This window comes from Blennius ocellaris (assembly GCF_963422515.1).
Source record: "Blennius ocellaris genome assembly, chromosome: 5".
In the NCBI taxonomy this organism is placed as follows: Eukaryota; Metazoa; Chordata; class Actinopteri; order Blenniiformes; family Blenniidae; genus Blennius; species Blennius ocellaris.
Genome location: NC_137654.1, coordinates 3,302,625 through 3,318,468, shown reverse-complemented (window position 1 = coordinate 3,318,468; position 15,844 = coordinate 3,302,625). Strand labels below are relative to the sequence as shown.

Genomic DNA, 15,844 nt, shown 5'->3' with positions numbered 1-15,844 from the left:
GCCTCCTGGGCTGCCGAGTGCCTTCGGGAGGTCAAACCTGTTCAAAAGATTGTCCAGCAGCTATTAGCACAAAGGTAGTAGGACAAATCCTACTTTATGAAGCATCTCACCATTTGTAAAGATATAACTGGAATAAAATACTTCTATTTTTTGCAAAAAGAAGAAAAACAAGATAATGGCCAGAAGTTTTTAAACAGGAAAATGTATGGCTTGACTTCAGCTCGTTTGAGAGCTGGAGCCCGAACCAGAGGATGCAGAGAAACCTGGTTAAGACAGAAACACGTTTGTTCTTCCACTGTGAACCTCACACCGACCTCCAGGCATAAAACTGAAACTCCTTGTATGGATTCACTCCCTCATTCATCACAACAAACACACAGACACACGCACCTCCACTTCTCTTCATAAGAATAGAGATATTAAATATTTGGTGACCGCACAAAACAATACCAAAGCCACAATAGTGTGTCATTATAAAGGGATACACATTTTATTAAATCAAGTCTTTGTCTCATTTGTACAACAAAAACGGTACATTGCACCTGCAGAAGTTTCCATTACTGACATGTTAGATTGGAAAGTTAAAAAACATCACAGCAGCTTCACAGACCTCCTCCTCCTCCTCCCGCCCCTCCACCACAACCTTACAGAGACATAGACCGCACAGCTTTCATCTCTTGCAAGTAAAATACATCATTGTGCACAAAGCGTAAACAAAAATCCTGGTTGGTGGTAAAAGCAACAGCAAATAAGCTCATTAAATCCTCTCCAGCTCAACTATGGAGGAAATGTTACCTGTTTTGATTTCTAATAAATGATGGAAGAAAATCAAAAATCAAAACTACAAGTGTTCAGATGTTTTTCAGATATGAGGACCAGAAGCCGAAAGCCAAATGAGCCATTTCTGCCAAAAGAAAGCCAGCCTCTAAAACATGATTTTCCTTTAAAATCAACAGTTACCAAACATACAAAAAGCAACTTATGTTCCATTTTCATGACTATGATTTCATTGCTCATTTTGGTTATTTTATCTTGAAAAAAAGAGTCTTTTTAGATGTTTTTTTTAATTAATTGAGCAGTTTCCCCTTATAAATTTATTTATTTATCAATTATAACTGGAACAAATCAAACAAAGCGAAAATTTGTGTTTGGCTGAGAGCCACGAAGCTAAAGGAGTTAACCTCGAACAGGAAGCTGCTCTTTGGATGATAAATTTCCATCATTTTGAAGAATTATAACTACATAAATTGTCTCATTCTGATAAACATGCATGCCTCTGATACTTTCATTAGACTAATTGAAATTGACATGCTTGAAATCAGAGCATCTTTAACGCTCATCTTCAGCTGCCTTCTATACCGTCGCTCACTCTTTTGCATATTAACGGACAACACCAGCACCAGGCTGCTCTACATGCACTCGGTTCTCCTGATACCTGCAGAAAAACTGTGAACACTTCACATCCGATTCAAATTGGAGCTCAGATTAACTACAAAGCCTCATTTATCCCACAAAGCTACCAACGACTACTTAAAGCAACAACAGAAGATTTCCTGCTGGACGCACTCACAACGTGCTGAGAGGTAACCTGGAGTTGATGGATGTAGAAGGTGGTATACTTTAATTAAGAAGTCATGTTTTTGTAGGATCGCAGTACTTCAAAGCTCAAGGTGTCTGTGTAGCCGTCTCTCTGCTCAATAACACTTGTGAATCACTGCTGTAAAAAAGGCTAAACTACTTTGGTAGTGAAAGCCACTTCTTAATGCTCAAAAGAGCACGAGTGCGCGTGAGGAGGGTTAGGCAATTACACTTGAAGGAGGTCTTCCGATGGCCCGCGGCTCTGTGGGACTGATGTGCTCCTCCGCTTTCGGTTCTCAGTGTTCAGACACCGTCAGGTGATGCATCTTCTTGGCCGCCTCCTCCGACACCGTCTTGGAGGTCTTCTCTGGGCTGGGGGCCGGGCTGGGGTTCGGAGTGTTGTTTGTGCTGTTCGGATATTCTCTGCTTCCAAATATGATGCTGCCCACTCGCACGTTGGTGGCACCGACCTCAATCTGCATATCCGCGCATAGAAATCACAGAAGCAAAGGGAAATGAGCTGGAAGAAGCATCAAACCACATTCACTCCATCAGGACGGAAACTTCTTCACCTGACGCAGGAAAGCACAGATTCAAAAAGTCACGTATCCTTAACGGGATCTTTCATGATGTCTCATCATTGTCTTTTATCTGCATAATGGTGATTTAAGCTCAGTGATCACAAAAAGACAACATGTCCAACCTTTAAAATAAAGAAAATGTGCCACTAAAGTAAATACTGTAGTTTTGTGTGTGAATACTGAGTAACTGTAGTTCATATTGAAATTAGAGAGATGAAACAGTCAAGAGTTGTGCGATATTAGATTGTGAAAAATTAGACTGTTGATAATCTGACAAAGCAGAGATCATCCAATCGCCTGTACAACACATTCCAAATGTTGCAGTTCTATGCTGTGCTGCAGCACAGGACAGCAACATGAGGAACAGTCCATACGTTGCAGTTCCATGCCGACTCATTAGATTTTTCTTGTGCACCTGACCAGCCAACCTCAGTGAATAAGGAGCGTGTCTGTTTGGGTTGTACAGCCAGGAAGTGCGGCTGAAGGAGAAACCGGGAGGTAGTTCCTAAAAGAAACCACACGTTCATCGTGTGGAAATAGTTTCGCTTTTTTGGGGGGTGGGATGGCAAAACAACAGCCGTGATTTGCCATCGCAATGGCAGTTCAGTTGTGTAGCAGACGTGACTGTTTCTACATACGGGTACTGTATGTGCAGTGTTGGGATCTCACAAGACCACAGGAAGTGTGTTCATTTCTAGGAAAAGACCATTTTCATTTGTCATGATACAGTCATGACATGAATTCGGACCCAGGAAGGTGATTGACCATCACACCCAGTGGGGGGGACCTTTTGCCACAGCAGACCCATGCAAATCCTCCCCCGTTTTCTGCTCAAAAGACTCTTCCCCCATGCACTCAGCCAGTCACTGATTGGTTGAAGCTCTCAGGATTTGACACCTTCAAATACAAAAACCAGAAAAAGCACCTTGCAGCGACTCTTGCTCCGAGCCTTCCCCTATGAACACCGGGGAGAAAGGAGCTGCATTCCAGCAGCTCAGCTCACCCAGCGTTAGCATACAGCTAACACCAGAGGCCTGCAGCCAAGGGCCTTCACTCCCCAGTTCCTCTGCTGACCTGACCACGAGGGTCAGACCTTCCCCTGATCCAGAGACCAGCGCCCAGAGTCTGATCTCCCATCAACCAGGGAAAACCAACCAGTTCCTCCAGGACGGACCAGGGAAACGACGCCTCACAGAACTTCTTTGTGTTTTCCTCAACCAGCAGGAAAACCATCACAGACCTGAGCGACCAGCTCCTCAGTCTGGACAAAAGGAACAACCAGGAGCTGCAAAGAAGGACTCCTGAAACATCAACTTCATCTTCTTCTCCTCAGCCTGCAGAACCAGCAACCACAGTTAGCAGGAGATGCTAACTACAGGAGAAGACACCAGCTTCCCTCCAGCAGGACAACAACTGAACTCCTTCAAGGAAGTGGGAACAACAACTGGGCTTTACCTGAGATTAGTTAAACCTGATGCTATGATAGAACTGTTTAACTTTATGAAGATGTGTTGATTCTGTTACAGTGATTGAGTTCTATAGATAATGATATTAGGAGCAGTTATCATGCTAATCTTTGCTTTACTAACTAGTTAACTCACAATCCTACACATATCACATCAAAGACAACATCACACAGTAACTGAACACCATCTGACGACTCCTGACGTTTTACAAAACAAGTCTCATTCACATCAAGTCATTCTAGAAATGTCGAGACCCAGGACAGACTTCCTGTTCTCTGACAACCTCCATTTGGAATGTAGTTTCTTGTGATCCGCCATCTTGTTTTATAGTTCCATCACACACACACACACACACACACACACACACACACACACACACACACACACACACACACACACACACACACACACACACACACACACACACACACACACACACACACACACACACACACACACACACACACACACACACACACACACCCAGCTGTATATAGGTAGTTAGAATCTGTGTTTATTTGTTTTCATTGTAAATAAATATAATTTTTGGAATCATACTTGTGTTATTAATGAACACAAAGGTGAATGAAATGTCGACCTCTTCTGTGTGAACAACTACAAAATCCTTCAATCTTTACTCTTGATTCTGGCAACTGTAATTAATTTAACTATTAATTCAAATTCCCGATTAACTGTTTAGTACACTGCTCCAAAAAAATAAAGGGAACACTTAAACAACACAATGCAACTCCAAGTCAATCACACTTCTGTGAAATCAAACTGTCACTTAGGAAGCAACACTGATTGAAAATCAGTTTCACATGCTGTTGTGCAAATGGAATAGATAACAGGTGGAAATTATAGGCTATTAGCAAGACCCCCCCCCCGATAAAGGAGTGGTTCTGCAGGTGGTGACCACAGACCACTTCTCAGTTCCTCTGCTTTCTGGCTGATGTTTTGGTCACTTTTGAATGCTGGCAGTGCTTCATTCTAGTGGTAGCATGAGACGGAGTCTACACCCCACACAAGTGGCTCGGGTAGTGCAGCTCATCCAGAATGACACATCAATGCGAGCTGTGGCAAGAAGGTTTGCTGTGTGTCAGCGTAGTGTCCAGAGCATGGAGGCGCTACCAGGATACAGGCCAGTACATCAGGAGACGTGGAGGAGGCCTCAGGAGGGCAACAACCCAGCAGCAGGACCGCTACCTCCACCTTTGTGCAAGGAGGAACAGGAGGAGCTGCCAGAGCTGCAAAATGACCTCCAGCAGGCCACAAATGTGCATGTGTCTGCTCAAACGGTCAGAAAGACTCCATGGGGGTGGTATGAGGGCCCCACGTCCACAGGTGGGGGTTTGTGCTTACAGCCCAACACCGTGCAGGATGTTTGACATTTGCTAGAGAAACACCAAGATTGGCAAATTGGCCACTGGCGCCCTGTGATCTTCACAGATGAAAGCAGGTTCACACTGAGCACATGTGACAGACGTGACAGAGTCTGTAGACGCCGTGGAGAACGTTCTGCTGCCTGGAACTTCCTCCAGCATGACCGCTTTGGCAGTGGGTCAGTAATGGTGTGGGGTGGCATTTCTCTGGGGGGGGCGCACAGCCCTCCATGTGCTCACCTGACTGCCATTTGGTACTGAAATGAGCTTCTCAGACTCCTGGTGAGACCAGATGCTGGTGTGGTTGGCCCTGGGTTCCTCCTAATGCAAGACAATGCTGGACCTGGAGTATGTCAGCAGTTCCTGCAAGATGAAGGCATTTACGCTATGGACCGGCCCGCCCGGTCCCCAGACCTGAACCCAATTGAGCACATCTGGGACATCAGGACTCGCTCCATCCACCAACGCCACGTTGCACCACAGACTGTCCAGGAGTTGGCTTTAGTCCAGGTCTGGGAGGAGATCCCCTAGGAGACCATGGTCCACCTCATCAGGAGCATGTTCAGGCATTGTAGGGAGGTCCTACAGGGACGTGGAGGCCACACACACACTACTGAGCCTCATTTTGACTTGTTTTAAGGACATTACATCAAAGTTGGATCAGCCTGTAGTGTGTTTTTACACTTTAATTTTGAGTGTGACTCCAAATCCAGACCTCCATGGGTTAATAAATTTGATTTCCATTGATCATTTTTGTGTTATTTTGTTGTCGGCACAATCAACTATGTAAAGACCAAAGTATTTAATAGGAATATTTCATTCATTCAGATCTAGGATGTGTTATTTTAGTGTTCCCTTTATTTTTGTGAGCATTGTATATCTTACGAGACTGATAGAACTGAATTGACTATCATTTCCTGTTAAGACAGGTGGTGCGCCGAGGTTCTGATACAGTTGATTACATTTTCAATAACATAATTAATGACTATCTTCAATAATTATTAATCATTACTGATAGCCAAACACAACATAGTGATCCTTATGAAGTAAGAAATCCCGACAGCAGTCTATTGTAATAGAATACATCCATCTTTCTTTATTCATTATATTTCCAATAGTATCATTCCATAATGATGGTGGTACATTATTATATATAAGATAGAATTATATCATTTAAAATGTGTGATGTATTCATACCTTTTCAATAGACAATTAGCTTTAATATAATAGTGCTAACACATATTACACACATTATACATTTATGGAGAAGGGGTGGGATTTAATAAGTTATACTTCTTCCCACTCCTGTTTGGACTTACAAAATGATAACATTTGACTACTGTAACTAAAGCCCGGTTCACACGGCAGGATTATAAAATTGTTGGCAGATTCCCCAAGCCTAAGAGACAACACACGGCAATAAAAAAAAATCACAGGTTTAACAGTTTTGGTTGCACGATGTGTGGTGTGCAGCTACTCGGCGGCAACAACAACACACCACACACCAACACATCCCCAGATCAGACGGGAAATCTCGCAAAACCTCTCGAGATCAAATGTGATTCCAGAGTCAACAAACCCGGCGGACGAAGAGGACGCAATGACGATCATTTGTGGTGTGTTTTTATCAGAAAAAAACATTTTAAAATGAAGACATGGTTGGTTCATCATGACAACTGTTTGGATTTTTGGATTCCTGATTGCTTCCGGTCCGGCGTTTCCTTGCCACTATGTCGCCTCGCTTTCTGGTTTGGCTTACACGTCACAGTCAACGGGTTCGTGCTCGGGGGACACCACACAGTGAAAACACGGGCCAAAACGATTCATGCTGGATATCCCCGATTTGAGATTGGAGCTGTCCCAACATCCTTCCCAGCAGATGAGAGCAGTGTCAGCGGACCACACACGGCAGGAATAACTGATAAGATTATCTTATGATGATCTGAGCGTCCTTAAAGGAGTCATATGATTGATTTTTTTCAAAAACATTGTATTCAAAGTTCTTTGCCCCAAATCCAGCTTGCCCTTGACTGTCAGCCAGTTGAGCCTCATTCAGAATCTGCTGGTTTCAGGGAGCTGGACTGGCTCCGCCCACATGCCGTTCTTGGGAAGAGGATGAAGTGCTTCATCTCCTCATGTCATGTACTATTGTTTACATTCTTTGTCGCTACATTATGGAGAAATGCAGTTCAACCAAACCAATATGAAGCAGAATGTGACCCAGAAGGAGAAGCTCCTGAAGAAGTTGTGACTCTGCTGCTGCTGCAGCTGGATGTTTCAGAATGTTAGTAAAACATACTGTGTGTCTGAATATTTTAATCAGTTGTACTGAATATTTTCTTTACAAAGAAACCAGCTGTGTTAACTGCAAATAAATGACTACTCAGAGCAGCCTGAGTGACTCTGACCTTATCTATGTGCTGCCACACTGAGATCATCATCTACTAATGATCATATTTAGTAGCAGACACGAGAACATCCTGAACCTCCATTTAATCATGGAAATAAATAAAACAATCACCTGACAATTATCAACCCCATACACAGACCTTTGCACATATGAACAAAAAAATACAAAACGTGGGATCAGTTGTGGCAAACCAACCAGCCTGGTGCTTCGAAAAGTAATATAAAGGCATATAAATCAGAATATTTTACTTACAGCTCCCACATTTGCTTTATTTGAAGTTGTGCAGCGAATCCAGCATCGTTCTGGATATATTATTCTGGACGAATGAAAAAAAAAGTCCTCCGTGAAGTGCTGCAAGCGACATCCCCCCCAGACGGGGGGTGATAATGGCGGCGCCACTGGGGAGCGACATATAAAACTTTGGGATGTCCTTAGTCCTGAAGTCCTGAGTAAAACCTCAGTTACTTAACTTTGCATTATTATTTAACTCTTTTCGATAAGCTATTTAGTGTTTTGGTTTTTAAATCCTGTTCAAATAACTGCGTACATGTGCAAAATTGTTCAAATTATGTTCATTTAAATATGTTCAGAAAGGTTCTTTGGTCTAAATTGTCAAATAAAAAATTCTGTTGGGGCCATTTTACATCAGGAAATGGTTTGGTTGCACTGTTGCTAGTTAAACAACAACAACAATAACTGCTGATGTGTTTGTCACTTTAGGATTTCAAAAGCAGTTTAAAACATTTTCAAATAGTTTTGGCCATTTTAGATGCTTTATTCTGTTTCGATTATTTTCAAAGTGTTTTGTTTTTTTTAATCTACTCAATTGTGACAAGGGATAGGGCCGATTTGATCCAGTATCAGTATTGAGTTCCAATATCAACGTAATTCACGGATCGGAAATTTCCGAGTAAGAAGAAGAGTAATGAGTCAGGAAATCCATTCCACAGTTTGCAGCCAGCTTAGCATGCTAATGGAAGTAGCACTCTGCTAATCAACTTGTCATGACAACAAAACGCTGTTTGGACGGATTTTATGCTTAAAACGCCGCAAATTAGCACAAAGTAACCCAATCATTTGTGCTGCATTAGAGCGGGAAATATTGCAGTTTGTGCCACGTTGCTAAAGAATTTCTCCAGGAATTAATAAAGTGATTCTGAGGTTTTGAAGCTAGAACTAGTTTAGTATGAGATGATGACCTCAGCAGACCCCCACATTGTCCAAATGGAACAAACATAGTTTGTACTGCTTCCTTTTATGACCTTAAGGTGCAGTTCCACTGCACTTTCTGTCGCGGAGAGTTGCGGGGCGGGACGAGTTTTCGCGCGGACTTTAGGCTTGTGGATGGGTAGGGAAAGAGCCCGCGACCGGCGGGTAAGATTTTTCACTACCCATCTGCTGAGGTACCTAGAACCGTGGAACGGGTCTGTGAAGAGGAGCGACGGCACGGCCGTCTGCTGATTGGTCAGTGATGATCGTCACTCCAGACTTGCCCGCAATATTTAAAGGACCCATATTATACTAAATCGACTTTTCTGTGCTTTAAACATCATAAAACTGCTATTTGGGGTTCATATACATCAGGGGTATTCAATTAAAAGTCACCGAGGTCCAGTTATTAAAATTTCCTCCAAGTAAAAGGTCCGAACCAAGGTCCAGCTTGTCTTATAGCTTTCCCCCCATGTCCACATTTTCACATGGTTCGTTTAAAAAGTGTTTATCGTCAATTTTAAATGCAGGAAAAGTTTAACTGAGTGCATAGCGAGCTCTTTTGCCATCAATAAATGTTGTACCAGGCAAATCAATTTAAAGCTTTCATTTCAGATGAAAGAGAATGGGAACCTTAAGCCTCGTCTCCACCGCACACAAGTGCCGGGGCGGAGCGGAGCGGTACGGAGCAGTTCGGAAGCACTAACCCCGACCGAAATTTTGGGTCGTGTCTCCACTGCAGAGAGGAGCATGAAAAGTGGGCGGGGCTTATGAGCTCCGCAGAAATGTGACATTATAACAGAAAAGAACGTCGTCAGATGTAGATCTTATGAATCCTCTGTTGTTGTTTAAATTCTCCACTTTGCAGTTATTTTTTGCAGCGGAAAAAAAAAAAAAGTTACTTTTTGCAGCAGTCATTTTTTGCAGCGGAGAGCTGCAGCCGCAACTTCCGTGTTTGTTTTGAGAGAGCGAGTCGCTCGGCCGCTTGCCAGCGACTTGCCCCGCACTCCAGCGCTGGGGGGCGGGGCAAGTGACCGGAGCGTTCCCCCCGGTTGGCTGAGGCACAGACACGGGAGTCTGAGCTTTCTGCTCAAACGCAGGAGGTTCTCCACTCCGGCGCCTCCGTGTTCCGGCAGCACAGCACCGGAACACGGAGGCGCCGAGCTCCGAGCTCCTTTTCATGGCTTCCGCGGTCCGTCCCCGCGATAAAGCGCCACTGACCGCGGCTGAACAGAACGCTGACCGCCTCTGGAAAGCGGAGCTGCCGGAGCGCGGTCAGCGCCGGAGACGAAAGCTCCAGACTCCGGTGTCACGGACGCGCATCCACGCCACGGCGAGCGCTATGCTGCAAACAGAAAACTCCAACGCGATGCAAAGTCCCTCCCCCCGGTCTCCCCCTGCCTCAAGTCGCTCTTTCACCACAAACACTAAAGTTGAGCAGCAAAGAAAAGAAAATGAAAATAAAAACAACCAGTGCACAGCTGACCACACTGACAGCAGAGGCTTCATCCAGCCAGCACATTAACATGTTGAGGGCGTGTCGTAAATCACTGACCAATCAGCAGACAGCAGCTCAACCTCAGACCCGTTCCATGGTCCTGGTACCCCAACGGATGGGTAGCGGAAAAGCGGTCGCCTTTGGAGCGGTCTGGAGCGGTTTAGACTGCATTCCATGTCGTGAGACGCGAGCTGGAGCGGTTTAAACCGTCTAGGCTGCTACTTTCTGTGCGGTGGAGACGGGGCTTTCGAATAAAATACATAAAAAAGTGCAAACAGAGCCAAAAAGCCATCTTTCTTTTAAATTAAACAAGTCTTGTTCTGATAGAGTGGCACACAGAACAGTCTGATGGATGAGACTGTGGTAAGCAGTAAGATCTGGATTGTCCTCCTTCATCCGGGGCACACCCCCCCCTCTCTTTTCCCACCATGGCAGTAGCCCCATCTGTGGTGACGGAGACAACCTGCTTCAGATCGATGCCCCTCTGTTCCAGCATGTCTTTTATTGCTGCATATATGTCCTCTCCTCTTGTGTGTGTGGTGGTGGTGTGACACCCAGCAGGTCCTTACAGAGCTCCTTCTTCATCTCACATACACCAAAAGCTGGGTGTTATCAGTCACATCTGCAGACTCATCAATGGCCAGAGATATGCATGGTGCACTCTGAACAGCTGCATCCAGCTGTGCCGGTACATCGTCTGCTAATATTTCTGACTTTCTGGTTGCTGTTGAGGCTGACATCGGGATTTGTTTGATTTTTTCACACGTCTTCTTTTTGTTTTCCCTCAAATAATGTCTCAGGAACAGCTGTTCAGCACTCCTTCACAACTGTCCCGTCACTGAAAGTTTTGTTATGCTGCCCTAAAATCCACGATACCTTCAGAGAACATTCGTTCGCACGTTGCTGGGCTGTAAATGTATGCGTGATGAGTCGGGTGGACCTGTCAATCTGGGCTTGCAGTTCCGTTATTTTGCCCTCAGCTCGGACTTCAGGGGAAACTTTGCTCAAAAGCGCTGTGCTTCGTTTCGCAGTGGCGCTTCACGTTGCCACTTTTAATTAGCGCCACAGTTTCGGAGCATATGAGGCACACTGGTTTTGAGCTGCTTGCCGGAAGAATGAACATAAATTTCTCCGTCCATTTGTCCTTAAAACTCCGGTTCTCCACATCAACCTTCCTTCTTTTGGAGCACGCCATGCTGTCGCAACTGTCTCCTCCTCTCTGCTCTGGTGTGCTGCCTGGCCACGCAGGGTAAACAATCCATTTGATTGGCTCAACTGAGTGTAGCTATTGTCGTAATAACTGGCGTAGCAGCGCCCGCAATATATTGCTGCGACCGGTGGAAAAATGCTGCATGGAAATGATCTATTCTCGTGAATTTATCGTCTTTATCGAGTCACGGGTCCGAACAGAAGCATCACGCGGTCCGTATCCGCCATTTGGTGATGCCTGATATACATCACCAAAGTGTTTTTTTCATTGATTCCCTCAAGCTTGAGTTCGAGGGCGATCTTTCTCTGTTCTAACTGGTGGGGGAGCTCAACACCTTGATTCTATTTGATGATGCAGCACCACCTTGCTGACCCGGCACAGAGCTGGAGAAGCCCCGCCTCCAGGAAGATTGACATGCGGAGAAACCAAAAAAAGACACGCCCACGAATGTGCCAAGGAGCGCAGCCTCTTCTCTGCGCGCTATCTCGGTCGATGCTCTCTTCCACATTGAACGCTGCTGTTAATGTTGCAGTCGATAACTGTTTTCACCTTCATGTCCACTTGGAGAAAATGTGTTTTCACCTTCATGTCCACTTGGAGAAAATGTGTTTTCACCTTCATGTCCACTTGGAGAAAATGTGTTTTCACCATCATGTCCACTTGGAGAAAATGTGTTTTCACCATCATGTCCACTGGAGAAAATGTGTTTTCACCTTCATGTCCAACTGGAGAAAATGTGTTTTCACCTTCATGTCCACTGGAGAAAATGTGCTTTCACCTTCATGTCCACTGGAGAAAATGTGTTTTCACCTTCATGTCCACTGGAGAAAATGTGTTTTCACCTTCATGTCCAACTGGAGAAAATGTGTTTTCACCATCATGTCCACTGGAGAAAATGTGTTTTCACCTTCATGTCCACTTGGAGAAAATGTGTTTTCACCTTCATGTCCACTGGAGAAAATGTGCTTTCACCTTCATGTCCACTTGGAGAAAATGTGTTTTCACCATCATGTCCACTTGGAGAAAATGTGTTTTCACCATCATGTCCACTGGAGAAAATGTGTTTTCACCTTCATGTCCACTGGAGAAAATGTGTTTTCACCTTCATGTCCACTTGGAGAAAATGTGTTTTCACCATCATGTCCACTGGAGAAAATGTGCTTTCACCTTCATGTCCACTTGGAGAAAATGTGTTTTCACCATCATGTCCACTTGGAGAAAATGTGTTTTCACCTTCATGTCCACTTGGAGAAAATGTGTTTTCACCTTCATGTCCACTGGAGAAAATGTGCTTTCACCTTCATGTCCACTTGGAGAAAATGTGTTTTCACCATCATGTCCACTGGAGAAAATGTGTTTTCACCTTCATGTCCACTTGGAGAAAATGTGTTTTCACCATCATGTCCACTGGAGAAAATGTGTTTTCACCTTCATGTCCACTGGAGAAAATGTGTTTTCACCTTCATGTCCACTGGAGAAAATGTGTTTTCACCTTCATGTCCACTGGAGAAAATGTGTTTTCACCTTCATGTCCACTGGAGAAAATGTGTTTTCACCTTCATGTCCACTGGAGAAAATGTGTTTTCACCTTCATGTCCACTGGAGAAAATGTGTTTTCACCTTCATGTCCACTGGAGAAAATGTGTTTTCACCTTCATGTCCACTGGAGAAAATGTGTTTTCACCTTCATGTCCACTGGAGAAAATGTGTTTTCACCATCATGTCCACTGGAGAAAATGTGCTTTCACCTTCATGTCCACTTGGAGAAAATGTGTTTTCACCATCATGTCCACTGGAGAAAATGTGTTTTCACCTTCATGTCCACTGGAGAAAATGTGTTTTCACCTTCATGTCCACTGGAGAAAATGTGTTTTCACCTTCATGTCCACTGGAGAAAATGTGTTTTCACCTTCATGTCCACTGGACAAAATGTGTTTTCACCTTCATGTCCACTGGAGAAAATGTGTTTTCACCTTCATGTCCACTGGAGAAAATGTGTTTTCACCTTCATGTCCACTGGAGAAAATGTGTTTTCACCATCATGTCCACTGGAGAAAATGTGTTTTCACCATCATGTCCACTGGAGAAAATGTGTTTTCACCTTCATGTCCACTGGAGAAAATGTGTTTTCACCTTCATGTCCACTGGAGAAAATGTGTTTTCACCATCATGTCCACTGGAGAAAATGTGTTTTCACCATCATGTCCACTGGAGAAAATGTTTTCACCTTCATGTCCACTGGAGAAAATGTGTTTTCACCTTCATGTCCACTGGAGAAAATTTGTTTTCACCATCATGTCCACTGGAGAAAATGTGTTTTCACCATCATGTCCACTGGAGAAAATGTGTTTTCACCTTCATGTCCACTGGAGAAAATGTGTTTTCACCTTCATGTCCACTGGAGAAAATGTGTTTTCACCATCATGTCCACTGGAGAAAATGTGTTTTCACCATCATGTCCACTGGAGAAAATGTGTTTTCACCTTCATGTCCACTGGAGAAAATGTGTTTTCACCATCATGTCCACTGGAGAAAATGTGTTTTCACCTTCATGTCCACTGGAGAAAATGTGTTTTCACCTTCATGTCCACTGGAGAAAATGTGTTTTCACCTTCATGTCCACTGGAGAAAATTTGTTTTCACCATCATGTCCACTGGAGAAAATGTGTTTTCACCATCATGTCCACTGGAGAAAATGTGTTTTCACCTTCATGTCCACTGGAGAAAATGTGTTTTCACCATCATGTCCACTGGAGAAAATGTTTTCACCATCATGTCCACTGGAGAAAATGTGTTTTCACCTTCATGTCCACTGGAGAAAATGTGTTTTCACCTTCATGTCCACTGGAGAAAATGTGTTTTCACCTTCATGTCCACTGGAGAAAATGTGTTTTCACCTTCATGTCCACTGGAGAAAATTTGTTTTCACCATCATGTCCACTGGAGAAAATGTGTTTTCACCATCATGTCCACTGGAGAAAATGTGTTTTCACCTTCATGTCCACTGGAGAAAATGTGTTTTCACCTTCATGTCCACTGGAGAAAATGTGTTTTCACCATCATGTCCACTGGAGAAAATGTGTTTTCACCATCATGTCCACTGGAGAAAATGTGTTTTCACCATCATGTCCACTGGAGAAAATGTTTTCACCATCATGTCCACTGGAGAAAATGTGTTTTCACCTTCATGTCCACTGGAGAAAATGTGTTTTCACCTTCATGTCCACTGGAGAAAATGTGTTTTCACCATCATGTCCACTGGAGAAAATGTGTTTTCACCTTCATGTCCACTGGAGAAAATGTGTTTTCACCATCATGTCCACTGGAGAAAATGTGTTTTCACCATCATGTCCACTGGAGAAAATGTGTTTTCACCTTCATGTCCACTGGAGAAAATGTGTTTTCACCTTCATGTCCACTGGAGAAAATGTGTTTTCACCATCATGTCCACTGGAGAAAATGTGTTTTCACCATCATGTCCACTGGAGAAAATGTGTTTTCACCTTCATGTCCACTGGAGAAAATGTGTTTTCGGGTGCAAGTATGTGTCCACACTATTTGGCTTGCAGAAAGAAGAAGCACAGCGGCGAATGTGGCTGAACTTTTTTTTCTTTTCCGCAAAGAATGTGTTGTTTGCGAGCGACTCTTCACCAAAGAAGCTTCCAGAACTACGGTACTTTGAAACTGGACTTACTCAGAAGCTCATCTTGAAACCTGCTGCTATTCCCACAATAAAAGATGCTAATGAGGCGTTGAGATCTGTAAGTACATTACTACAACTACGAGTGTGAGCTGCTGGCTACGTCACCCAGGGGGTGGGAGGAGGCGGCTGTGGGCTGAGGAGGCAGAGGAGCTGACAACCACCCGTTTCATGAGAGGTGACGTCAGCTCGATCCAAGAAATAACTATAATTTCACAAGTTTTGAATGTTGTATACTGTATCACCCAAATTATTATCCCACATGAGCATAGGATGGACTGTGAAACCGAGGGGGTGGGAGGAGGCGGCTGTGGGCTGGGCCACAGTCGCCGTGCTTTGGGGTGTATCGCTCTGTTGATAGAGTGGTCCCAATCGGAAGGTTTGAAGGTTCGATCCCATCTCTGCCTGCCCACATGCCAAAGTGTCCTTGGGCAAGACACTGAACCCTGAACCTCCTGTGTGAATGCAGTGTGAGAGTGAGTGGTTGGTGGTGGTTGGAGGGGCCGATGGCGCAAAATGGCAGCCTCGCTTCCGTCAGTCTGCCCCGTTTCCATCAGTCTACCCCAGGGCAGCTGTGGCTACAGACGTAGTTTACTTATTCATGGAATAAATTAATAATGCAATGTAAAGAGTCTTTGAGTGTCTAGAAAAGCGCTATATAAAACCAATGCATTATTATTATTATTAAACATGAAATATAGCAAAATATGGGTCCTTTAATCATTTCATCGGCTGTAACCCTCCATTGTTGTTTACATGCGCCGCTTTGCACTCACTGGTTGATTTGTTAACTGGTTTAATGAAACGTCA

At 44.1% G+C, this 15,844-nt stretch overlaps 1 protein-coding gene across 1 annotated transcript in view; it reads right to left on the bottom strand.

Moving 5' to 3' along the window:
- Nucleotides 1–472: 472 nt before the first annotated feature.
- Nucleotides 473–15,844, bottom strand: part of plpbp (pyridoxal phosphate binding protein) — a 33,686-nt gene continuing 18,314 nt past the window's right edge. Inside the window, exon 8 of the mRNA XM_080496451.1 lies at nt 473–2,054. Coding sequence (XP_080352577.1) covers nt 1,875–2,054 — 180 coding nt within the window. The 3' untranslated portion in view covers nt 473–1,874. The remainder of the gene's footprint in view (nt 2,055–15,844) is intronic.